At 35.1% G+C, this 27,086-nt stretch overlaps 1 protein-coding gene across 1 annotated transcript in view; it reads left to right on the forward strand.

Moving 5' to 3' along the window:
• Positions 1-26,802, forward strand: part of LOC150097596 (regulator of G protein signaling 7-like) — a 198,394-nt gene extending 171,592 nt beyond the window's left edge. Inside the window, exons 9-16 of the mRNA XM_090406784.1 lie at positions 1,087-1,176; positions 1,531-1,592; positions 3,577-3,690; positions 4,035-4,160; positions 5,764-5,838; positions 8,790-8,901; positions 17,650-17,742; positions 25,473-26,802. Coding sequence (XP_090262910.1) covers positions 1,087-1,176; positions 1,531-1,592; positions 3,577-3,690; positions 4,035-4,160; positions 5,764-5,838; positions 8,790-8,901; positions 17,650-17,742; positions 25,473-25,520 — 720 coding nt within the window. The 3' untranslated portion in view covers positions 25,521-26,802. The remainder of the gene's footprint in view (positions 1-1,086; positions 1,177-1,530; positions 1,593-3,576; positions 3,691-4,034; positions 4,161-5,763; positions 5,839-8,789; positions 8,902-17,649; positions 17,743-25,472) is intronic.
• Positions 26,803-27,086: the final 284 nt, after the last annotated feature.

A 27,086-nucleotide genomic window follows, 5' to 3' on the forward strand; every position in this document is an offset into this window, starting at 1 on the left:
GATCTACACTGTTAGCGTAGGCTTCTGCATCAACAGCACAGACGTCTAAGTATACAGTTTATCACTATCAAGAACAAAATAGGTGTACTCTATGACAACAAGCAGAATCCCAATTAACTGACTGATGTATGTGTTTACTTCAACTATCGAAATGTCCATTATTTCTTCTTTGCCTTACAAAAGAAAACTAAATAAATCCGTGAAAAACGTGAACGCACATCTCGGTCCAGCTAACAGTGGAGAACCTCCCCAAATCTTCGGGCTATAAAATTTGTTTTTCCTGCTTCGCCTTGTGTCCTCCTATTTGGAAGCTCGGCATGACGGCCTGAACAGAATGGAACGTGCTGTTTGCGTTAAATGAGGATTTATGACGCACTTCGGATCGAAACCGTTTTCTTTGCGTGCCAGAACGTGAGAAAAATTGCTTGCCATCACTCACATAAAGACTACTATCCGAGACAGAACAGCCCGAAGTGCTTGTGGATGGCCTCATGAGACTGTCTGGTTGTTCCCCTTTCACCTCAATTCACATAACGGATAGCCCTCTGGTCGCTCGTTCTATTTTTCTTGTAGAGTTTTCTGCTTCCGGTTCTTTTCTTCCATGGCCATTAAACGTAAATGTCGATTATTCATTAAAAACAAATGTATACGCTAGTGCCCACCAAAAACAATGAAGTTTTATAAGTTGAAATGATATTTTATTGTTATTTATAATATTTATGCAAGTGCACGTTTTGAAATTAGCATGCATTGTCATTGTTACAACATTTCAAACTTTCTTTATTGTTGCAATCAACAAGTTACTCTGAGATCACGTGATAACTGAATTGATTGTTGAATCAAATTTCTAGACTAGCGCGTTTCTACTATGTCGCTATAGCAACGGCAATTTTGGTAGGTTTCGTTATTGAAAGCTAAGATTTCATGCCACAGTTACCCAATAGATTTTGTAATATACTCGTTGAGTGGAATGCCAGGTTATAACATTTATTTGAACTACATTCGGATATCGCTAGTTTATGTTTCTATATAATTTCAAACTCTGCTGCTTGTTCCAACTCATACTATCCAATTTACTACTTCTAGCATCTGCAGTGCTCCGTGTCAGGAGGTCGAATAAGCCCGAGTGTTTCGGAAGCGGATCTTAATAACCCAGTGGAATCATTGAAGAAAGAGGTGAGTTAAAGTTTGATATTGTGGTGGAGCAGTTCTTTGTAGCGCGCTGTGTAGCGCGCGCGCGCCAGAAGGGTAACATGAAACTGATCTCAGATAAAGAAAGTTTAATATTTATAAAAGGACTATGAAATCTACTTTGGGTGTAGGAATTAAGTACATTTTTTTTTTATTTAAAAGGCGAGATCCAACGGAGTAACTAAATCGGAAATATGACGTCATAACCTAGTTGTGACGTCACTTCCCTTCATTATATGGGTTTTCATTTACTTTTTTTTAAATATATTCGTACATATATAACTGCGTATGTGAATTTTTGATGTTATGTCGGTCTAATATCGATATTTTATTTTACAGATAGATACACTGAAAAGCAGGATAGACAGAAGGAATGTGAAAATTTCCAAAGTAGCAGAATCGTAAGTTGAACAATTTTTGTCCTTTATTTCTGGTCAGCTATTCAGCTGCTGTGAATTTAAATTTTGATAAAAAAAATAAATATTGAGTTCTAAGGATGGTTTGTGAAAGTAAATCCAGAAATCTCTCCAGAAAAACCCAAGACTAGGTATTGAAACTGACGAACTTAGTACTGAGTAGGAAGAATATATAAACACACCTTATTTTAATGGTGTTTCTTTTCATGAACCTCAATCCATCCACAGAACTGTATCGGATCTAGATTAGGTTAGGAATGGATGATTGATAGACATTAGGGAAAAGGAATCACTGAGAAATATTCAGTTTTTCGACAAATCTTTTATTTTTCACTAATAATATTTATCTTCAGCTTCTTCATTCCTATTATGAATTTAAAAAAAAAACGAAAGATAAGTTTGGAATTAAAATAAACGAATTAAATGCAACTGAAAGTTCAAAATATGTATATGCGTATAACTGTGTAAAAATTATGTGCAACAAGAAAATTTCTGAACTTTCAATGCTTTATAGTGCTCTCATGAAAAGATCACAAAACTAGCTATGTAAATTTGCATAAAAACATTAATTTGAAGCATAAAAACATTAATCAAGTCCTACGAAAAACTAATAAATTGATATCTACTTTCAGTTTATTGGTAGTAGACATTAAAAACTAATGGGTTGATATCTAGTATCAATTAATTATTGTTGATACATGTGCTTTTCCTGACTCATATTGTTACGTCACAGCCGTGGTTTGCAACAATGTTTAAATTTCAGAAATGTACAACCATTTATTCAGCGTATCGTTTGGATGATTTTTTTTTTATTTATGATCATATTTTAAGCCTAGATCATATTAATAATATTACTAACGTTATGTCGCATTCATTGTTTCCTTGAAAATTGTTGTGGAAACTAAATCGTTGATATAATCACACTGAACTAACGACGAAATATTTCATACGGCCTCTATAACTTCATCTGTAATAAGATTAAATATCTCGCTAGTGAAATAATAGCTGCGTTCGCAGGAGAACCATGAATTATACATGAAGACGGTAATGGTTAAAAGGAAGTGGAACTTTGAATTAATGTTGTTAAATAGAGGGATGAATAATTTATTAGAAGAAGAAAGATTTCCCCAAGTGCCGATATTCATTTCACCTAAGATGGGCTTAAAATGTTCTAACAATTCCCTGGCGATACGTTGCTAGTAGCTTGGAAAATAAAATATCTGTAAGCATATCTGGTTTCTAAAGAAAGGATAAAAAAGAATAAGATGAAGAAGAGACGACCTCTTTTCTTCTCTTGCCTTAATAAAGAGACGAAATGAGGTACATAACTCTGAATACCCCCCCCCCAAAAAAAGAAGAAAAATAAAAAAATTATCTCCGTATTTTGTGAAGGGCATCAAAGGAATGTTTTGTGGCTCTACAAAAAAAATATTCGATAGGAGCAGATGGCATCTTTCCACATTGCAGTCGACTCGAGCCTACTACGTTAATCAAGAAACATATGTGGATTAGTTGCGCAGCTGTTGGGAATCCCAGGATGCAGAGGTTTTAGTTGTGTTTAGAAGTAGAACAAAGACTGTACCAAAGGAAAGGGAAAAATAAATAAATGAAAATTTCGTTTCGCACTTCTTGCAGATTATTGCGTCTGTTATGTTTTTGTCTACCGTGTAGGCTCGATGTAGTTAAGAAAGATATGTTTTTGTTTAGAAATGATCAGTTGATTTCGCCAAAGTAAATGTGTTATTATAGAAAAGATACGAGTGACTTTTTTTTGCGCATGAATTTGTACTTTATCTGTAGATCATTGCATTTTTTTTCATTGACAGGTGGCGCTGATTGTAGCATTAGAATCAGAGAATATGGGGTTGCCAAAGTTTTTTTATTTTATTTTTTTTATGGGGGAATATGGAATTTTGGCAATCCTGTCCTCTCAATTAAAATATGTTAATAGTATTTCTTTTGTTTCCAGGTATAGCGGATACTTCGAACAGTATCAAGAATACGATCCTTTTCTTACAGTTCCAGAGCCTTCCAATCCATGGATATCCGATAGTGTTGAGTTTTGGGAACTCGAAAAACAGACGTAAGTAAATTTATATGAAAATATAAACACTTAGCATGAAACTGTGCTGTTGCTATAGGGATATGAAATGGAATTATGACTCGTAAAAATGTAAATAAAAAAATATAAAGCAAATTTAGTACGAACGTAGTGAAATACTTCTTTTTAACCTTCTAGGTTCATTAAACTTATCGCGAGATTTTAGAATTCTACTACACGTTAAATATTCAGATTTGTGCTGACTGTTGTCGATTCAAAAGCGGCTAATTTATCTGTATATGAATAATAATAACGATAACTATTTAGGCGAACACATATTTCATAGAACTGTTTTGTTTTATTTTTAATTTTTCTCACTTTTGCAGGAAGGATGTCCCGGCTAGGCGAGTTCGACGTTGGGCCTTTTCCTTACAGGAGCTTCTGCACGACCCTGCAGGCAGGGAACAGTTTTATAAGTTCCTGGAAAAAGAATTCAGCGCCGAGAATCTCAAGTGAGTTCGCTTTGATACTACACGATATAAAATTGTCTTAAATAGTTCTCATAATTACAACTGGTCTCTCCCTGCCCTGCAAAACAGAAAAAATGACCTGAAATTGACAGAAACTGCATGAAATTGACAGACACAATACTTGCCTTTATTTTTACGTATTCCTGAAAAATTTAAAAAATGGTGCCTATAGTACATTTAGTAAAAAAAATTCCATTTTGTTGGAAAAGGTTGGATTCGAATACCGTCTAGCAAGCAAATAAAGGACTTTTCAACTGAAGGTGAGTTATTCTATTTCATAAAGATGGAAGGATTTTCTCCCAGAAATTTCAAATTTTTCATCTTACATACCAGCCAAAAATAACATAATAACAGTCAAATATACTGGACTCGTAGCCTTAGTTGTGGGGGCCCTAATCCAAAACATTCCAAATCAACTCTAAACAACTATGACATAGGTCTTCGTATTTTACTCTAACACACGAAAAGTAAAATTTATATACAAAGACTTTAAGACATCTCAAAAATTGGTTTTACATTATAATGCCAAGTAGGGCACTTACTCTGGAGAAGTGAACTATTCTCAGTATAGAAAAAAAATTCAAATTGTGAGGTTACTTAACTTTCAAACTTTTTTTTTTTTCATTTGTTTACGTTAGAGCAATATAATGAATTATGAATGGAAGATCTTCGCGACTACAATACTCAATCAGTGCTTAAGTGACGTCAATATTAAAAAAAAAAAAAAAAAACTTGGTTTCATAGTTTAATTTACAATGAAAAGATGTCTCTGGAAAGAAGTTGGCGCTTAGCAATTTTTTCCCTTCTTTTATTCTAAAAAAAAAAAATAATAATAATAATAAAAAATTCTCTTGAATTGTTTACCCTGCTACTACCGAGACGCTAATTTAGAAATAATGTTAAGGTTTTTTTTTTTTTTTTTTTGCTGTTGTTGTTGTACACGCTGGAAGTCTACAACTCCATAGACATTCTAAGAGCTACTGAACTGGCTGCGAGTACATGTGTGTATATTTTGACGTGTGTATTTTTTTCATCAGCCAAGACAATCCGCCTGTTTTATGTAAAATTATACAAATAATAGACGCAAAAGCTTCCTTATATTATTAAGAAAGATTTAAATCAAAATCGAAAAATAATCAATCATCAGAAAGTTGCCAAAATGATTGCTATATTTCTGTATATAATATATAATATAATATTTCTGTATATAATATATAATATAATACTGTAGTGGAACTTGTCATAAACAAAATCGAAGTAACATTCGTATACATTTTGTGATATTTCATAATTTAAACTAAATTATGAAATATCGTAAAGGGTGTTAGTTTTATTTTGTTATTATAATTTGTGATATAAAGAAAATGCTTTAATAAACAAATATAATTTTAAGTTAATAATTTGCAACATAAAAATATAGATGAAAAATAAAAATTATAAACAAAATATTGACAAAAACATAGGGAAAGCAATGCAAATTCCTTGTCAAGAAACCAACCAAAATTTTCTTTGATTTTAAAATATGCACTTTAATAAGATTCATACAACTCAATATTTTTAACTCTACTTCATTCTATTCTTTTAGATTCTGGGATGCTGTTCAGGAATTAAAGCAGGTTCTATCCAAAGACGTTCCAATCAAAGTACAAGAAATCTGGAAGTAAGTGGGCATTTTAACAAGGTATTTTTTTTTCTGTTTATAGCTTTGTGTGAAGGGAGTTGTTACAAGACGCCTTTAGTTTCCTAATGTGATTAGGGAATAACTATTAAAGGATAATCTACAAAGTCAAGTGAATTTATAGAAAGAAAAGCAACATTAATAACATAATAAAAGAAGCAAAACAGTTATTTTATTTTTATTTTTTTGAAATAAAAAGTGGTAAAAGCTGAAATGATAAAGCGATAGGAGAAAAAATATGGTGTATCTGTAAATTAGTTAAGTACTTTTCTCCCTCACATGAAAAAACAAGCCATTTCATTTTTATCAATACTTTTATTTTTCATGTTTGCGTGTTTTTAAGGATTCTAAAATATCGATGCATTACACTAAGAGAAAGAAAGACTATCAAAATTCAAAGCGCTGCAGGTAAATATTACAGTGACTATCAGCAGAATGTAATAATTGAGATATTGAAATACGTGACTAAGAGGAAATACGACTTCGTCTGTGGCATTAAGAGCCACGTTTCAATCATTTCCAAATGGCATTTGCCAAACTAAAATTCTGATAATTTTTAGAATTTTTAAAGCATGAACACGTAACGTATTCATGCTTTAAAATACTATATCTACTCTGTACTATAAAATGATAAGCTGAAATTAGAAAACGGATGTGACGTCGGCTTGAAACGGATGTAGGCTGTAACGTTTATATGTAACGTTTTTGTCAAGTTATTTGAAACGTTTTAAAACTCAGGGGCTACCTGAGTGCCGAGTCTTCAAAATTCGAGTCATCAGAATTCAAGGAAAACCGGCCTACCAGTCCGAAATACGGGGATTGGGCGCCGTAGGCTTCAGGGGGGAGGAGACCCACCCCACCTGAATCAGATGGAAGTGATATATATATATATATATATATATATATATATATATATATATATATATATATATATATATATATATATATATATATATATATATATATATATATATATCACTTCCATCTGATTCAGGTGGGGTGGGTCTCCTCCCCCCTGAAGCCTAGTTAATGAAAATAATTCCCGGTGGCTATATATATATATATATATATATATATAGCCACCGGGAATTATTTTCATTAACTCTCATTTCAATGGCTCTTTTGACCGTTTCGGCCGGCAACTAACAGCCGACTCAGAATTGTGTCTACTTTCGTTACTGGGTCCAGAGGTCATCGTGGATCCCTAAGAGACATGCCCGGCTCCGTTGCGTATTCCGAGGCATATGGTTGAGAAAAGAACAGCCACTTCCTTATAGTCCTTATAAGGACTGGCTTAAAGGGGCGAAGCAAGAATGCTTTTCATATTCCCCGTTATCTGTAGAGGACAGTGTAGGGATAAGGTGTTATTGAGCTATTAAATTAAAGCTCTGATCATGGCAGGAGGGTAACAGCAATAGCCAAGCCTCAGTTAGAACTTCACTGGCTACAGCATTGCCATCCATTACCCTCCAAGAGTATTGGATTGAATGAATCAATCACCGTATGTGTAAGTAAAGGTGATATCTCAAAAATATCGGACGATCTCTAGGCCACTCATTCGTGGGCGAAAGACCGTCCAAATCTCAGCGTTGGTTCTACTCAGTGAAACTCGAGTACCGCTCATTCCGAAGAAAATAATTCACCGGCACGTACCCCTCAGCGGGCCGCGACGGAGAACACTTTCCCCGGTAACTCAAAGTGCTCCCTTAGGTCAAAACCTAAGAGAGCGAACTCATTTACCCAGGATAACAGCAACAGCCGAACCTCAGTTAAACTTCATTGGTTCAGCATTGCCATCCGTTACCCTATATGGGCATCTTACGGTCGATTGATTCCTCATCCAGAACAGCCACTGAGCTAACATTAAACTATTTATAAAAATAGTATTAAAATTTTATTTGGTGTATAAAAAAAATTATCAAACTTCATAATATAAAACTTGCTTTAACTTATAAGTATTACATGGTAAGCATTCACTTTATAGTTAATATTTTTTTATTATTATTAATATATGAAATGATGAACCACAGAGATGATTGGGACGTGTATCCTTCTGTCCGAGGTTACCAACTGACTGGGATCACAGAGCACAAACGAGAATAAAACATCTTAATTAGTACGAATGATTTCTAACTGAATCAACATGGTTTTTTTAATCCAGTGATCGAGTTTTACCCCACAAAATATTGCTTATATATTTACGTTTTCAAAAGCCCATCACACTTTAGTCCCTGTGCCCAGATCATTTTAAAAGGTGCGAGAGGGAGGAGTCACGGTTAAAGTTTACACACACACACACACACACAAAGTTTACAAGCTTAAATAATACACAAAAAGTTGATATTATATGATGTTACAGAGTTCGAACTATTCCCAAGAACGTAACCTCGTTTCATAACATAAAGTCTATGGGGAACTACGGTTCGATTTGCGACGTCTCACTTAACATCGGTTTTACAGGAACTGTTTAGGTCGTAAAAGCGAAATCCTTCTGCTGTTTGAAATTGAAACAATTCGTTACGTTTCATGTATTAAATATTTTACTAAAATGCTGAATCAAAAAATTTCCAGTTTAAAATTCTTTTGATTGTCGAATATTGCGTTCAAACTATCGCAAATAAACTACTTGAGAAATCATTTAGTACCTATCAAAACATATCTATTTTGTTATAATAATAATAATAATATGTTCATATACCAATAAAGTTTTAGATTTTTTCCCCATAATTAATACGTCAAGATTTCTAGTATAATTTGTTTTGTTCGTTGTTATCTTGTGTGCGAGGCGTACGTTGCCTAAAATATGAAATATAAATTGTGTCCCGGATGAACTCAGCAGTTACATAACACATCAACTACTACCGTAACTATAAATACTCAGCATTTGTATATTTTTGTTTAAATTGTTTATTTATTTTTTTTTTTCATTTCAGCGAATATTTGGCTTCTGATGCTAATACCCCTGTAAATATAGATTCCAAAAGCTATGAAATTACAAAACGAAACATGGAAAATCCTGACAGATGGACTTTTGAAGAGGCAGCGGTAAGTAACTTATTTTAATTATTTGTTAAGGAAAATCAGCAGCAACTTAAGTTTTTAACAAAAATTTGTTAAAAAATAATCTCAGTTAACAAATGAATTTTTAAATAAACAAAATCATTGTCAATGGAAAGAATTTCAGATATCGGGAGCAGATTTTTGAAAAAAGGCGATCAGTCATTGCCATAATCAAGTCGAAGCTCTTAGTTTGAGACTTAATTAGCATTCCGAAATGGATGGGTTTAATTGATTAGTGGGATTTTAACTGATGGGTGGATAGTTGAAGTGTACTGTAATTCATCCCATGATTAACTCGGTGTCATCCATGTTGGTGAGGTTAGAACAAGTTCTGTTAAGTTGGCGTTTATCCACTGAAGTCAGAAAATAATCAAGAAGAAGAAGTATGTACTAATGGTCGTCTCTTATCATAGCAACATCTTTACCACTAAATGCTTCCCTCCCTCTTACAGAAAAAGACTCGAATTCTCTCTTTTCCTAATGCCGACTTATTTTTTCCACTCCCTTTTAATTACTTTCATCCGAAGAAAAAAGTACAATCGAAATTGCTTCAATCAATAGTCTTCTAACGCTTTGAACGGAGACCAGTCCCTAAGCCCATTGTTATCTTTCAGAGAAGGTTATTGAGGATGCTGTAGCATTTAAAATGTAGTTTGTTTTTTATTTTTTTGTTTTTGAGTTAGTGGCAATTGGGGGGGGGCGCTTTAATTTGTTCCTTAAAGGATGAGTTTTCGTGAGATTCAGCAGCTGTTTGCTAAGTCTTTCTATACTTTGTTTATAAGTCTTAATACGAATTGCACAAAGGAAATACTACAGCACGCAACAATCTGCTTCCTTTCTCATTCTATTGTAGATCTTAATTAAAACGAGAAATATTCCACATTTTATTTGCATATGGTAAAGTTTTATTTCTATGATGGAAATTTCCATCATAGTCGTGGTACTGTCATGGTACCTACTTACTTATCCATTCGTGACCCATAAGGCTGAGATCCGTTTCTTTCGGATACCTCGGTCTTTGTGCCACTAATTCTACTGCTCTTCCGACCAGTCATTATTCTTTCCTTTCCTGTCATTCCCGGTCAAATTAATTTAGTCCTTTGCCTATTCCCTTTTTCATTCCTGAATCGATGTCAATGCTACGCTTGGAATCTCCCTGCTATCCATTTTCAGTAGATAACCAATTCATTCTCAAAGTTGTTTATTTCGCTGGTGATAGGTCTACTTTTTTTTTTTTTTTTTTTTCTCAACCCTTCTATATAATACGTGATTTGTTATGTTTGTTATACGTTAAGGCGAAAATATTTTTAATATTTTGCCAAACATCTTGTTTTAAAACTATTTAATCTAGCTTCCTGTTTTTTTAATCCTACTCGATATCCATATAAGACTGCCTTAACATTGCTGTTAAAGATCTTTATTTTGGTTTTATCGTAATATTTAGATGATTTCCATATATTATTGAATTTTCCTAAAGTATTATTTGCTTTCTTTCTATTATATCTCTATCAGTCCCACTTTCAGTGTTCTACATTTGTTCCCAAGCATGTGACATTTTGAATTTTTTTCATGTTGATTGATTTTACCTTCGCAGCATCGGCTGTTCACTTAAAGAACATCACAGTTGTTTTATTCAATGATTCCGATTTTGCTTGTATATGAGTTTATTTTAATGATATCGAACCTGTCGTCTGTGTAATCTATTGTAAACATAATGCGGTTTATGCATTTTCTACGTTACTGTTTACATGCCTTTTATCATCTCTTTTTAACTAACATGTCTTTCTCTCTATAATTACCCAAACAGATTTCTTTATTTTAGTTTCGCTCGAAAACAGATAAATCGACAGAACACATGCAGTTCTGCCAATGACGCATGAACTTAGTTGCCTCCCTATAATATCAACCAATCAATCATTCTTTTTTTATTTTATTTTAATTAACGGTCGAGAAAACAGCAGAGACGTGTAAAGCAGAACATTTAATCACTTTTTTTTTTACTCGATGTAAAGTCTTCACCATGTTGATAGAAACCATTATTGAAAACGGTTTCTATCAATTGAGTGTATTCGCATCGAATTAAGCATTACTCATTAATCTTCTCCAGATTACTTTCTCACGAATTGAATAATTGACAATTGACAATTGACATTTATGTCTTTAAGGGTGAAGCAAGATGCTTTTCATATTCCCCGCTATCTGTCGTGGTTACAGTGAGGGTAAAATTTACGAGCAGTTTGCTCGCCCTGAATGGGCATGGAGATTATGCATCGTTATAGGAGGCTAATATAGTTTTTGGTCTTCTATATTTGAATATGTCCGTTGGCTCATATGCTGCAGCTTGTTGAATCAAATCATTGGGGTGTGTGGACGTCTTTAGAAAAAACTTGGAAGCTAAGGATTGTAGATAAGAGAGAATATATGGAATATTTGTGTCTCTATGGAGCAAGAATTGAATAATTCTCGACTTCTGAATTTTTAATGTAAAATTATATCGATTATTATTTGGTGTATACTGTTAACTAAGAAATATAAGTTTAAAAAAAAAAGCCTTTTTAATTATAAATATCTAAAATTATTTTTTTATATTTATATTATTAACTAATTTTATATTTACAAATATTTTTACATAAAATAATTATGTTGTTTGCTTCGTCGTAATGTAGAATGAAGCCAATCAGGTTGCATTTATTCATAAAGGTGAATTATATGGATATTTGTCAATGAAGTAATAATTAGCATTAATAGGAGGTAAGCGATTAAACATTCTGCTTAGCATTTCGGACTTTTTTTCCTTCTTTGGCTTCATTTGGAGTAGAGTAATGGTCAGAGAGAGAGAGAGAGAGAGAGAGAGAGAGAGAGAGAGAATAACAGATCTTTCAGCAGGAATGAAGTGAAAGATAAAATTGCTTATCAATCTCAAACTGTCGTTCGCATTTTCCGTAGTTGCGAAATTTTTTCGCCGTTTTCTTCGTCGGTCCCGCTACTTATTGACTGCCGCTAGATCAATAGTTTCGATTGCCGTATGATTCGTAGTAATGTCCTGTCCATCACAGGTTAAATCGAATACTGCACGTGAAATTGCTACCTTCGGAAGTGACTGATGTCGGTCGGACTACTACCACGGTGTCGGAGGAAATAGAAAAATCCACGGCGCTCTCTCTGACTGGAGAATTCCAAATAACAGATAACAAACCAACACAAACAGAGGACAAGAAGTCCGTTGGGGGGTTTATCCTACTTTACCCTACCTTATGAAACAGTGTGTGTGTGTGTGTGTGCGCGCGCGCGTTCGTTAGACTCTAAGTTTATTTATTTATTTATTTTTTTTTTTGAACTCGCTATTCCCACACCTTTTTTTTTTTTTTTGCCTTGAAATTGCTCTTCGGGGGGGGGGGGGAGCTTACTGAATCGCCTTATTTCGGAAATTCGCAAAAAAAAGCACAAAATTTATCTCTGGCTAATATTATTCGAGCCAAAAGCTTTCGCTTCCAAGCTTGGTAAGTTGTAATTCTAGATAATGAAAAACAAAGAATAAACACTTTCGAGTACGTCATAGAATGTTGTATGTTAATATCTGCATTATATTTTAGGTTTTCGGTATATTATTATTATTATTTAAGAAAATATTTTTATATTTTATTTATACTTTTTATGTAAACAGTAAACTTTTGTATATACAGTGGATTCCAGTTAATGGAGCCATATCGGGAATAGCATGGTTTGGATCAATTAATCAACCGATGCCTCATTTACACGAAATTTCACGTACAGTTTAAAAGGTTCAGTCGGTATAGACGAAGCCCTGTTTTTCTGCATAAAATAGAGTTGTAATCCAGCAATAAATCTTCTAGTGTCCTGCTTAGTCACTAGTTTAAGCTCGGGAGTGTCATCCTCATCACTTTCATGTTCTTCTAATGTCTTCTTATGTGTTTTGTTACTATTCGTCCTCAAAATCTTCATTTTCATTACAGCATCAAAAGCTGTCGTCGATGGATGCAATTTCATATTTTCTGATGGGGGTTCACTTCTAATAGGAAATCGTTTTCGGGGATATCCAGGATTGAATCTTAAAACCACAATGAATAAGTTGCTTATTCCTCGCCAACTATCGGCCATATATTGCTCGCAAAAGACCTTTTGTGTTGACCTCCTTAAGTGCTGAAGACGATGTCAGTAGATTTTCTTCAATTATGTAATTTACCGAATTTTCATGATAAAAGATCTTCAGAATTTTTTTTATGATTTCCACGTCCATTGGCTGTAGTAAGGATGTAATGTTGGGAGATAGAAGTTCCAATTGAATATTTTTCGGAGAATCTAAATGATGCTGCACTGCTCAGCTGTGAAGAATGAACCAGTAAAATTCCTTTGTCATTTTCATTGTAATATTGTTTCCCAACTTATAAGCCATTTAACTAGGCAATTAAAAGCATCATGTCCCAAATAAACGAGGCTGATTTTTTTTTTGTTAAGGTCTCTTCAGCTCCCACTGCATAGGTAAGTATCGGCCTTATTGTCGCCTGATAAATTAATAGTTGGCTTTTTGGGGGTTATGTTTGCGTAAATTACGTAAACACCGAAATATTTTGTTTATGTTTGCCATGGGAAATGTGGAGCTTTTCCAATTTTATGCATCGGAATCATGATGATATCTGCAATTTTCCAGAGGGAAGAAAATACTGTAATCTTAGTACTGCGTTTATGATGCTGATAAGATGCATGAGGGCTTTGCGTGGTAGCAAACTGAGGGCTTTGTGTTTTTCTGTTGTTGAGATTCTTAATAATGTTGATTGCGTCTGCTGGAGAGGTAGGACGGATCTCTTCTGGATTGGTAGACTGGCTTAATGTGCGATGGACACACTGGTAGATGTTGTGGACAAAATTGACATTGAGTTGCGCTATTTTTCTGAGTGTTTGCGAGAAAACTGCTTTATCACCATCGAAATATACGAACAACCGTTCGCCTTGAATTCGGGGTAGTTAATTTTCGGTTTTGGCGTAACATTTTAAGAAACTTCCATAATTCTTTCCCGCTGTTGATTTCGATAATTCTTGAGGGTCTGTCAGAACTTGGTAACTTTATTGAGGATTTTTCAGTCTTGGGGGGAGCCAATGTCTTGTGATATATTTTCTGGACTTTATTCTTTTCTCTGATTAACTGCATGATGTCCTCAGAGAGTCGATTTGACTTAAGATGAGTTGTAGTCCTGGTGACTGCCGCTAAGGCAGCGTTGATTTGGTTAGTGAGATTAGCTATTGCTGTATCAATATCTTCCTTTCTTCTGATGATTAGTACAGATCTGATGTCTTTAGAGATAACACGTGGGTGTTCCTCCCATAAAATAATGAGTGGAGTGGATCGTGGTCTGAAGTGAGGTTGTTTACCGCTGATATTGATGTCTGATATTTTAGGGATGGACTATCTCGATTCGCGTAAGTTCCGAAATTTGTGGGTTCTGATAGGCCTGTAAATGGTGTATTGTTGGAGGTGATGTATGCAATGGATATTCTTTCGTTACGGTTTCTTGATTTACTATTTCAGGCAGGATAGATCGCCTGTTACGATGACGGATTCTTTGGTACCTAATATGGCGTTGGCATCTGTGACTAGTACAGGCTTGTTCGGTGAGTTGTAGGCTATGTGGACTTGGAGTTTTCCTGCTTTGTTGGTCTGAACTTCGATTTCTGGTGATTTCTAGGCTTCTAGTTTTCGGAATAGATATTACATTATGAATGAAGTAGTGTTTAACATAGATAGCGGTGCTTTTCTGTCCAGCAACTAGTCTGGACAGGAATTTGCCACCCTCACAGTCCCGAATTATTTCAGGACTGTGGCGGTGGCAAATTCCTGCATTTCGAGGATTTTATTTGTTAGTCCGTTGGCGTTCAAATAAGCGATCAGTAGTGAACGTGGAGCGATTAGTTTTTTATAGATTGCTTAGTGTAGTTAAAATTGAGCGGGTATGGTTGGCTAATCTTTTTGTGGATTGCAGAGTCTGACTGGTTTTGCTGAAATCAACTAATATATCAATTAGTGATGTGGCAATGACGACAACTGGGTTGTAGTCAGCATTGTAAGATTTCTCAATGCATGGTATCTTCTTTGGTGATGTTATGTCCAACTAGTGTACAACCTTCGACTTTGTGAAAAACAATGCTTCCCTATCCTGAAAGAGACAGGATTCCAGGTTGGTTTGGTGGGGGAAGCATTGTTTTTCATATGTGGAAAGTTGAAGGGAAATTTGTGCATTTTGCCTGATTTACGACTATTTGGATGGAAACTGCATACTCTGAAGTTAGTAGAGTGAGATGAGGCCGTGTAGTCTTAGTTTTTTTTTTTTTTTTTTTTACATGTGCTTCTGTGCATGATCAAATTTCTGGCATCTGTGACCATGGCTTGTTCATGCCCTCCGTCGTAAGGGTTCGCGGGTGATTACGAGGCCACAAACTGCCGTAACATCGATAATATAATATGGTTTTTATTGATTTGTACCTGCACTAATAGCATTGATGACTCTTAGATCATTGGTGACTTCTTCTATGGGATCGATTCAGTAATGCATCTGAGGACAACTTTCACAGTTTTCTGGGTGCTAAGGACATATGTGTGGTATGGTAATTTCTGATTATCAAGGAGGTTGCTTAAGTTTCTGTGATCTATAATAGATTGTATTCTGATGCCTTCATCTGTATTTTTGTCCAGTACATATTGATGTGATGTTCTTTTATAGTTCATGAAAACTTGAACTAGTGACCTCTATGACTGGCGGTATTCTTTCCTTGGAATTGTTATCCTTGATCTCAGTGAGAATATCATCTGTTACAATGGTAGGTTGTTTTTCTCTTTTTATTAATGTGTTCGTTCTTTTCCTGTGTTTGAGGCATTGGTTGATTATTCTCTTCTTCTGACAAGAAGTTCTCTGTGTTACAAAGAACTAGGAGCCAATGTCAGTAATGAAGTTCTTAAAAGAACTGGGAGATGGACTGAGCCCTTGACTCTTTATCCCGTCATCTGAATGAAGTAAATCTGTGTGGATGGAGTGTAATTGAGCTAAAAATCTCTAGTCATGGCTGGGTAACAGCAATAGCCGAGCCTCACTTAAAACTTCATTGGCTACAGCATTGCCATTTGTCACCCAGGAAGTCCTCTGTTTAAGTAAAGAGGTAAAATCTCAAAAAATCAGACGATCTCTAGGCCACTCATTCGTGGGCGAAAGACCGTCCAAATCTCCGCGTTGGTTCCACTCAGTAAAACTCGACCACCGAGCAGAACCGCTCATTCCGAAGAAAATAATTCACCGACAAGAACCCCTCAGCGGGCCGTGCCGGAGAACACTTTCCCCGGAGACTCAAATTGCTCCCTTAAGGCAAAAACCCTAAGAGAGCGAACTCTCGCAAACTCGGCAGGGTAACAGCAACAGCCGAACCTCAGTTAAACTTCATTGACTACAGCATTGCCATTTGTCACCCAGGAAATCCTAAAAAACGAACTTTCATCCTTCTCCTCCTCACCTACCCGCCATTCCAGTAAAGAAGTTTCTTTTCCTATAAAAATATCATTAACAATTATATTATCAAGAAAAGGGTGTGTTTATAAATATTCTTAAATAATAATAATTTTTAAAAATATAAAAATTTTAAATATTAAAATACTAATATATATATATTTCCTTTAAGATTTTATATAAGATATTTGATTTCAATTAATAAATAACAACAAAATTAATATTTATATCAATTTTCTGATAATGTTAGGGATAATCTTCACACCAACAAGCTGTAGTTTAATTCCCACTGTTGCATTGTAAAAGGTCTCTAAGTAGTAAAAGCTATTAATATCAATATCACTCAAACAAATACAAATTATTAGTGACAGAAACGGCTGCATAGTCGAGTATCTGTATCGTGTGTTAAAAGGACGAATAAGCGAAAGCTTTACAAGCCGTCTACATTTCGACGACAAAGAAGAACCCAATTACGGAAACGTTACCCAGAAACATTGTAGCGAGTAAAGAGATCGACACAAATGTGAAACGAAAAACATCTGACGACAGCTTTTCAAGAAACTCATAAGGCAGTGACGTCATCGTCCGTAGAAAGAAAGTGCCGACTAGCAATTTTTTTTTTTTTTTTAACACAATAGCACACTCAACAGTATGATTGCGTCGTTAGCTCAACGCTTATGTTTCTTAAGACATGTGAGTTTTTCCAGAATCGTCTTCGCCATCTTTGAAGAACAAAGCAAAGAGATTCGCGTCGGTAATAAATACGTAAATAAAAATTGGAGAAATAAAAATAGTTCAGAATAAGAAACGTATCCAGTTACAACATAAAGCAACTCAAAGTTGAGTTATAACCAGCAGATGTTTGTTTTTGCAGTGGTAAATCACGGCCCAGTTGGTTCCAAACGTTTTTTTTTTTTTTATTAGGTTATATATTATTGACCTACATCCTCTTATTGTTAACACGAAGTCATTTTTGTTATTGTAACTTCCAGACGATAACATCAACCCACTAGTGCTGCCCTCTGGGAATGAAACACATAATATCAAGAATCGATGTCAATTGCAGGTTATAAATTCTTTGCTTGAAGTAAGACAGCGGACTACACCCATAACAGTAAACCAAATCTTGTTATCCGATCGTTAAACTATCTTTTTTGCGTTCATCCTACTTAATGTTTACTAAATTTATGTGAATCATTTTGTGTGTAATTTCATTCTCCTGTAGGCACACCTCTACCAGCTGATGAAAAGCGATAGTTACGCCCGTTATTTGAGATCAGATATGTATAAAGAATACTTGAATGGAACCAAGAAAAAGGTGGGTATAATGAGTATCATTCAAAACACTTTATATATAATATAATTTATATTGTAGGATTATAAATTCTAAAGTGTTTATTCTAAATTATAAATTCTAATAGTTAACGTAATTATTATTTCAAACAATTTACGTTAATAACTAATTGGTGGATCAGTTATATGCTTATAATAATGGATCATTTAAATCCACATTGTATAGAATATAATTTTACAGCTTAATATTTACATCTAAAAATTGCACGCACGTGTCTGGCAGACTGATACCTCAGGGTACTATAATACTAGAATAACAATGCATACTCAATAGCTGTATGCTACCAATGGGCACAAAATCCATAACAATTAGTATAAGGAGATCTGCATAGCTCTTTGATACAATGCACACACTTTTTTTTCTTCTTAAATCGTGTTAAACTGAAATCGTACCGCGTAAAACGAAAATTTGCTCCTTTTTTTCCAACAGTGTAAAAACCGAAATCATGCAATTCGAGTACCGTGTAAATCGAGGGTTATGTGTGTTATTGTTAAAAGTGGGTACCTCCAAAGTGTTAGGAACTTATCGAGGGAAGGCTCTGGAAGGTGTAATTTCTCGGTACTATTGAAATAGTCGCCAAGGAATTCATGTTTACTGGCAGCTTATTCTTCACTACATGTCATGAAAAGAACCCGGAGTTCTCATTCTTCCCTACTTGCCATAAACTACAAAATATCCCCAATATATATACTGTAAAAGCCACTTCCTATCTTGCATGTTTCTACCATATCTCCTCTTCTCCATCTGTTTCCCAAACTTTGAGGGCTACAATCTTTCAGTCTACCTTCCTATGTAAGGTTCCACAAGCCAGATATGATTTTGTCTAGCCGATGCTAAACCTTTTCCACTATTTCCTCATTTTCGTGGAACTCGGGGGATCATATATGAGCACATCGGTCCAGATGCGGTCCTATCAAGGACTTGTTAAGTAGGAGAATAACTTCCTTATTCCTGCAAGTAGTGTTCTTTACAAATATAGTTATTCGATGTGATGTCTTAATCACCTTGGCAATGGACTCTAAACTTTAATTCATTGGAAAGCCACAATTATCCCTAAGGGTCTAGCTTTAATCCACCTGTCTCTAATTTCATCAGTCACTTGAAGCGACTTCCCATGATTATAATAATCGGACTGCGGTGCTTTAATCTTAACATTTTTCCAGAGATCAGCTGAATATTTCTCTACCATTCGTTAATATACAAGTTAAGCAGGGATGGTCCAAGAGAACTTTTTGGTATAATCCACAACTCATTTTCATTCCTTTAGATTCAGCTCCTCCATGCATTGCTTTGCTACACTTGTCAGACACTCTCCAATCCACCACAAGCCTATTTGGCTAACTCATTCGTTGCAATTTGATAATAATCTCCTGTGTAGGATTCTGTCTAGTGCCCTTGAAAAAATTTAAAAGACTTATCGTGTGTTCATTCCAATTATTTAACTCTGGTCTTACTCTATTTTTAAACATGAGTAGATTGGCAAAACCTTTAACGCAGCCGTGCTGTCCCTCTATAAAAAGTGTTTTCTACCCACCTCTGAATGCGATTTCTCACCGGCCTCTGTCTAATATCTTAATGACTATCCTAGAGATCCATATTGGTCTATAGTTGCCTGCGTCACTCCTAGCTCCAACCTTTTATAAAGGAATTATTCTGCCCTCCTTTCATTTGTTAGGAATAATTCATGTTGAGGCTAAAATTAGGTCACTTAAAATTAAGCAACCAGGTGTAGCTAATTGCCGACCTGGTTGGCGTACCCACTCTTCAACCAACAGGCTGCGGGTTCGAATCCCGCCGTGAGTGTGGATGTTTATGATTATCTTTAGGTGGGAAATGTATTTCATCTTCTGGTGTGAGACCACCACCCGGCTTATTGGAGGACTGAAGTGGCTTTAAAAAAATTCCACGTTTGTTCTCTTAGAGCAAAGTTTCCGGTATTGTAAAAAATTTGAAAAGTATAAAATTGAAAAAAAAAAATCCTTAGCTCACTCACCGTGCAAATGCACTATAGGTTTGCAATTAACCTTTCGTGGGTGGGAGCAACTTAAAAAAAAAATAGCGCATTCCTTTAGCACACACGTGCTGATATCTCTCGCATCAAATTCTGAATATTCTATTCTTGAGAGACACTTGTGACATGAAATTAAAAATTATAAACACGTTAGCACAAGAATATTTTAATATTTAACAAATATTTCAGTCTGAAACTAACAGACTATTCTCAGTGGCTTGAGAGGAACAATTTTTACAAGGTGGAATACAAACAACTGATCATTCAAAAGTAGAACGAGCCACGTGATGTTACATTGCTCAACACTAAAGAGAGGTATATTTAATCCAAGAATGAATAAATTATAGGTATTAAATTATAGGTATCAATTCACAATTTCATACAACAATCTTAATTTATAAATTCAATTGAAGATAACATTAGACTAATATAAGAATTAGAAGTTCTCAATTGAGAACTTAGTGTGTTATCCGGATTAAACTTTCCCATATTTTTGACAAGGGTGGGCAATCATTTCGATTTAAGTTGGAGCGTTGAAGTAAGGCCTCAGCACTCTCTTTGAATAGGCGTTCGAATTTACAGCGACATCTGTGTAGAAGGCGAGTCCTGGACCGGGGAATTTTGTGGCTTGTCTCTATCCCGTGTTGCGCCAATCCAGACTTATCGGTCATCCGCTCATCTTCAGAGATTCTGACAACAACAGTTTACAGAAAAAACCTCTTTTACTGGACGTTACATTCTCAAACAATTTGCACATCATCCTTATCAAAAAACAGGAATCATAAAATGCTTAATTCGACGAACTAGAACTAATTGCTCAACTCCCCACGAATTACAGAAAGAAAACTTGCCACTATCAAACATTACATGAAATTAAATGGCTTGTCCGAAAAAAACTACACATCTGTTCGATTCCTACAATCCAATCCAGAACAACAAAGAATCAATACATCGAGTTCCAATTCCATATATTTCTGGAATTTCAGAACCAATTTCAAGAATTCTGAAGAAATATGATTTAACAGCCACTTATATCACTATTAATAAAATATTCAGCCACTTCCCCTCTTCTAAAGATAAACGTTCAACTATGTCGCTGCCTGGTGTATATCAAGTGCCGTGTGACTGCAATCTGTCGTACCGACAGATGTGTTGGACAAACCGGGCGCACTATAGACAAAAGAATACAAGAACATCAATCTTACATTCTTCACAACAAATCCGATAAGTCTGGATTGGCGCAACACGGGATAGAGACAATCCACAACATTCCCCGACCAGGACTCGCCTTCTACACAGATGTCGCTATAAATTCGAACGCCTATTCAAAGAGAGTGCTGAGGCCTTACTTCAACGCTCTAACTTAAATCGAAATGATTGCCCACCCTTGTCAAAAATATGGGACAGTTTAATCCGGATAACACACTAAGTTCTCAATTGAGACCTTCTAATTCTTATATTAGTCTAATGTTATCTTCAATTGAATTTATAAATTAAGATTGTCGTATGACATTGTGAATTGATACCTATAATTTATTCATCCCTAGGATTAAATTTACCTCTCTTTAGTGCTGAACAATGTAACATCACGCGGTTCGTTCTACTTTTGAATGATCAATTGTTTGTATTCCATCTTGTAAAAACTGTTCCTATCAAGCCACTGAGGATAGTCTGCTAATTTCAGACTGAAATATTTGTCAAATATTAAAATATTCTTGTGCTAACGTGTTGATAATTCTTAAATTCTGAATATTTTTAATATCTAAAGTTGCCATTCCATCTCATCTTGATCCAACTACATTCCGGAGAACTAATGGTCGGTCAGGAATGCATACCTTACGAAAATGACTACTTAAAACCTTAACAATTTCCAGTGCATTCGATACTTTTCTACCAGCGGTATTTATTTATTGATTATTCTACCGTGATCAATTTTACTTTTAATCGCCACATAGCGAAAGAATTCGTTCGGATTTCCATTAACTCGATCAGCTAACTACTTTTCGTATTTTGGATTCAGCTTCCTAACCGCAGTTGTCATTCGCTTGACCTATTCTTTGCCCTCCTCGTATGACTGCTCATCACGTTTCGCATGATATAAGTTCTATAATATTTTATTTTTATCTAGCTCATTTTTAAAGCTTTAGTCATCCATTTCACACCCCAGCGATTAATTCTCCTCACATTTGAGATGCGATCATTTATAGTTTCCTTCAAACACCACTTGGTTATCTCCCATGGACTACTAATTCCCATGTAGTTTCTCATGAATGGTCCACCTGCAAGCAGACTACGCAGCTTATCATAATCATTGCTTCATAGTTCAATATATACTCATGAGGCAAAGCATTATGACCACCACCAGCTTGTTTCTGGCCAACCAAATCACGGTTGACCATAATTGGGACAGTGATGACGGTATCTTGGTATGGAGATTATTTTCATCGATATCATTGAGTCCTCTCATTCCCACTGAATACATCTTGACTGCAAATTCTTAATTATGATTGTTCCAGGCCAGCTATTGCTCTACATAGTGACAGAGTGAATTGTCTTCTGGCCTGTTTACTTGTTTCGCGGGATTAAAACAGTTTCTAGTGGGGAAAAACCTCTTAACCTCCATACCACCGGCTAACTCACCTTCAGTTGAAAAGTCCTGATGGTTCTTCACATACCAGACGAGATTCGAACCCAGATTTTTTCTAACCAAAGGACATCGTCGATACCAACTGAACTACGGAAGATCTCCAGTTTATATACATAAATACACCAACAGTTATACATAAATTAAATACAAATAACAATTATATGAAAATTATAATTTCTAAAAAAAGTTATTATTTTCGACCTAAACTTTAGAAAATTTTGAGGCAGGAAACCGCTATCCATGACTTCGAGTACAGACTATTTGCTTTTTATTTTTAAACCCCATTTGTTTTTTCTAAGGGCGCGTAGATGAAAATTTTCGAGCCCTTTAAACAATTGATAAGTAGCTAGTCTCCATCTTTTTTCACCATTAGTTGAGTTGATTTCTACTGACTGACACAGCCGAAAAGGTGATGATCATAAGGCATGCAACGAATGCCATTTTACATTTCTAATTATACTGATATTATTGCATCAATATCATATATGTGCCCAGTCCATTTTTATGAGTTGCAGTTTTAGAAACCCAAGTTTTTCGAAGGAGGTAAACCATCTCACCTGCAGCAAAAATTGACTAGGCTGGGATGGAAAAAAGTCTTCTGATAGGTGAATCAGACTCCAACTTGTAAGTCTTTTAAGATTTTAGGAATGATAGTTTTTTGTTATTAGCTTTGAAATTATTAAATTTTCGCTATATAACTTAAGGGTAGAGTATAGCCAAACTTTTAACTGCTGAATTCTCGTGTTCGATTACAGTTTTGTCACTTTATTTTTATTTTTTCCACTAGCGCTCCTTAGAACACTTTCGAACTGTCAAAAAAGATTTACAGTTGATCTTTATTTAAAAAAATAATTAATAAATAAAAAATAAGTAAGAGCTTATATAACCAATAGCATAAGTTGAAACTATTAATTTCATCGTATTATATATATATATATATATATATATATAGACAATGTATGACATGCCTCCATGGCAACATGGAAGCATGATCTGTCTTGGTTCACAACAAACAACTAAAACTCTTTTATTATTTAGAGAGTAGATGCTCAAAGATGGGTGCTTCGTTAAATTTACACTTGTACATAAATTTAACTTTGTACTGTATGACAATCTTCATTTTCTGTGCTACAGAATAAATATTAATATTTAGTGAATTAATTAAGTACTTGAATACAAAGCATTTCAACCGAGTCTAAGTTAGGCGATCTCGGATAAAAGTGATAGACAGATAGACAAAGTTTCCCACCTCCAGAAAAGTCATTTACTCTTAAATAAACCAGTTTGAAAATAACGCAGTTACAAGTAAAATACAGGATCCCTTGATTATTTTGACACTAATCTATTCGACTATAACTATTTCAGCTGTTTGTCAATGGTAAGCAGCTAGCTCAATGCAGTCCTTTCCAGAACAGACCTTCAGCACTCGGTGGTTCTGCTCTGTCATTTTATGTGGTCTGCCAGGTAGCGATTGTGCTAGTGTTGTTCCTAGGCGTTTCCTCTTCATAATAACATCACTTGCAGTTGATCGGGAGAAGCCTGCAGTAGGGCAGAAATTTCCCGAATTGAGTGATTGCAAAGGTGACATCCTATGATAGTGTCACGTCGAAAGTTACCAAGTTCTTCAGTGCCCATTTTACTGTTAATATTAGTCGATGAAGATTGTATGCCCGTATGCTTTCTTTTATACTTGTATGAGCCATGCCTATGATGTACACCCTCTGTCCAAAAAGAAACCGAACTTTTTGAAAATAGAAGAAAGACTAGTGGCGCCACCTGTTGTATCTTTTTGTTGTCGAAAGCAGCAACTTTTATTAGTTATCACGTTTATGGCATTTGTTTCATTAGAAGCAGAATTATGCCAAGAGTGACAGTGTGTTTTGACGAACGGTCGGTCGTCACGATATTCATGCCGTACGCGACGAATTCTTGCTATCAATCGCTTCAAAACTTCAAGATAAAACACCATTGACCGTTTGGTCAGGCGGAACGAATTCTTTGTGGATAATGCCCTTGGAATCGTAGAAACAAATCAGCATTGTCTTTACTTTTGACTTCTCCAAGCGACTTTTTTTCGGATGCCCCTCTTCTGGTGGTTTCCACTTCTGGCGCTTTGTTTCGGGCTCATACTCAAAACACCACGTTTCGTCACCACTAACGATCGTTTCAAGGAAGTGTTTGAGTCCTTACGAGCGGTTTTAATGAGGTTCTTGCAGTGTTCAATTCGATACATTTTTTGGTCGTCGGTCAACTCGTGGGGAACAAATCGCGAATTCAATTTACGAAGGCCCAAACTCTCGGTCAAAATGTTGTGCACAGTTGATTTTGGAATTCCCAATTCATCTTCAATCAATCTCACGGACAGTTTCGGGTTTTCTTTGATGAAATCACGCACTTTTTGGATGTTAACTTCGCTCAGTCCAGTTTTTGGACGGGCCCTGCTTTTCGTCGTTCTCAAGCGTCTCACGACCACTTTGAAATCGCTTAAACCACTCGTAAACTTGAGTATGGGAGGATACGCATTCATCACCGTATGCTGTTTGAAGCATTTGTGCATTTCGGTAAAACTTTTACCAAGTTTAACACAAAAGTCAGTCGCAGCTCTCTGTTTGAAACTCATTTTCCTACCGTTCGTCACCACACACTGTCACTCTTGGCACTATAACTTGGCTTCTAATGAAACAAATGTCATAAACAGTTGACAGAACACTAATGAAGGTTGCTGCTTTCGACAACAAAAAAGATACAACAGGAGGCGCCACTAGTTTCTTCTATTTTCGAAAAGTTCGGTTTCTTTTTAAACAGAGGGTGTAGATAGCCATATCCATCACTACGAAGCGGTGTCCGTATATTTTTGACCAGTTAGTGTAGAACTGGTACCGAATTAATGCAATTTACATTAATTAATATGCAAATCAGTCTCTGCTTAGCACTGTTACACTTAACGCTGTGACTACTCGAAACTTCTTAATGGAGCTAAGCGGGGAATTAACCCATGTGTATGATGAATAATATTTTGTCTTTCTTTTTTTACAGAGTAAACTATTCATACCAAAGTTACCAAGTCTCAGCATTGGATCTTGAGTGATGCTTGCATTCCTACTAAGACTTCACATCATGTTTATGAAACTACGTTTGTTGACGTACGCTTCCTTACCTCAAGTCACTGCCGTGCCCCATTTGAGCATCTACCAGAATTAAGCAAAAGTCAGCTACGGGTTCTCTTCATCTAAGACTTCATACACCAAAGGATCTAAAAGAAAGATCTCTAGAAGAAGAAAATGAAAAATAATATAATAATGATAATAATAAGCTCATAGATTGAGTTGCCTCCAGAATAGCTATTTTTCTTTGTCACACTGCAGATATTTGTTAATATTTATTTATTTTCCTTAGTAATCTATTTTTCATTGTAGCTCGTATAGGTATGTTTTGATTTCTTAGTAGAAAGAAATTTAGAACTTATGCATGATGAGCTCTAAAGGTTTGCATGTGCACATCATGCAAATCATGTAAATCTTTAATACGCTGTTAAGAAATCACAATTGGTACGATGAAAACTGTACCACTAGTCGCTACATCTGTCTAATGATCCCTTGTAAAATGACTGCGTATTTTGTCAGTGTTGTTACAAAGTTTGATGTAACTGCAAGATATTTTAACAGTTGATCTCAAACAAGTTAGGCCTAACAAAGATAATTCTAAATGGCTTTATCTTTGTTTCGGTGGTTTTGATATGAAATCCTGTGGGATTAAAAAATAATAATAATAATAACCAAATATCCACTTAGTATTTTCTCTAAACATCGCAATCCTCCCGGTGTTGATAAGATTCGAAATTAGAATATGAACGTCTATTTTTTAGAAAATTAGAAACAAGAAAAATATTCCTGTCCAATGTGGATGGATCCAATAGAAGGAAATTAGCTAGAGGGAAATATTTTATTTTTTCATCGAATAAAAATAAAAATGAATAATAAATTATGACTGAATTAAAAATTCAGTTCAAGTTCCAAATTATCATTAAATGTTCCAATGTGCTTCCGAAAATACGGGCGAACAACGATAGAGAAAAAAAAAAAAACGCTAGGCAAAAATATAGGGACTTCGACTCTTACCTTTACTGTCTCCTGGTAATGATGTGCCTGATAATAATTCCTAAACGAATGTTTCCAAATATATCTTTAAGTGTAAATGAAGCACCACACAAAATCGTCTACTTGTATCTTACAATTTCCACTTATAAGTTGGACATGATTCTTATGACGTAAACAACTTATATTATCATGTATGTACCAGGGTTTAGAAACTCCAACTTAATTAAGCTAGCTTACATATCCAGAAATGTGATATTTTTGCTTCAAAGTGCGTGTAAAATATTCAATGATCTCTGGTATCCAGAGTAAACGAATCATCCACCCTGTGACTTTACGTTGATACTAAAAACACATCAGACTATTATTTTTTCATCGTTTTGAAGCAATAAATCTTTACAAAGATACCTAATGTTCGTTAATTATTAGAGATATTAGATAGAGCTATTTTAAATTAAGCTTCAAAGTATTTGAAAAAAAAAACTAGATATATAGATATATATATATATAAATATATATCAAGAATGTAAATATTTCTGTTTATGTTTGTTAATAT

This window comes from Typopeltis vanoorti, chromosome 17, assembly GCF_054136105.1.
Source record: "Typopeltis vanoorti isolate ZY-2024b chromosome 17, IOZ_Tvanoo_1.0, whole genome shotgun sequence".
Classification (NCBI taxonomy): domain Eukaryota; kingdom Metazoa; phylum Arthropoda; class Arachnida; order Uropygi; family Thelyphonidae; genus Typopeltis; species Typopeltis vanoorti.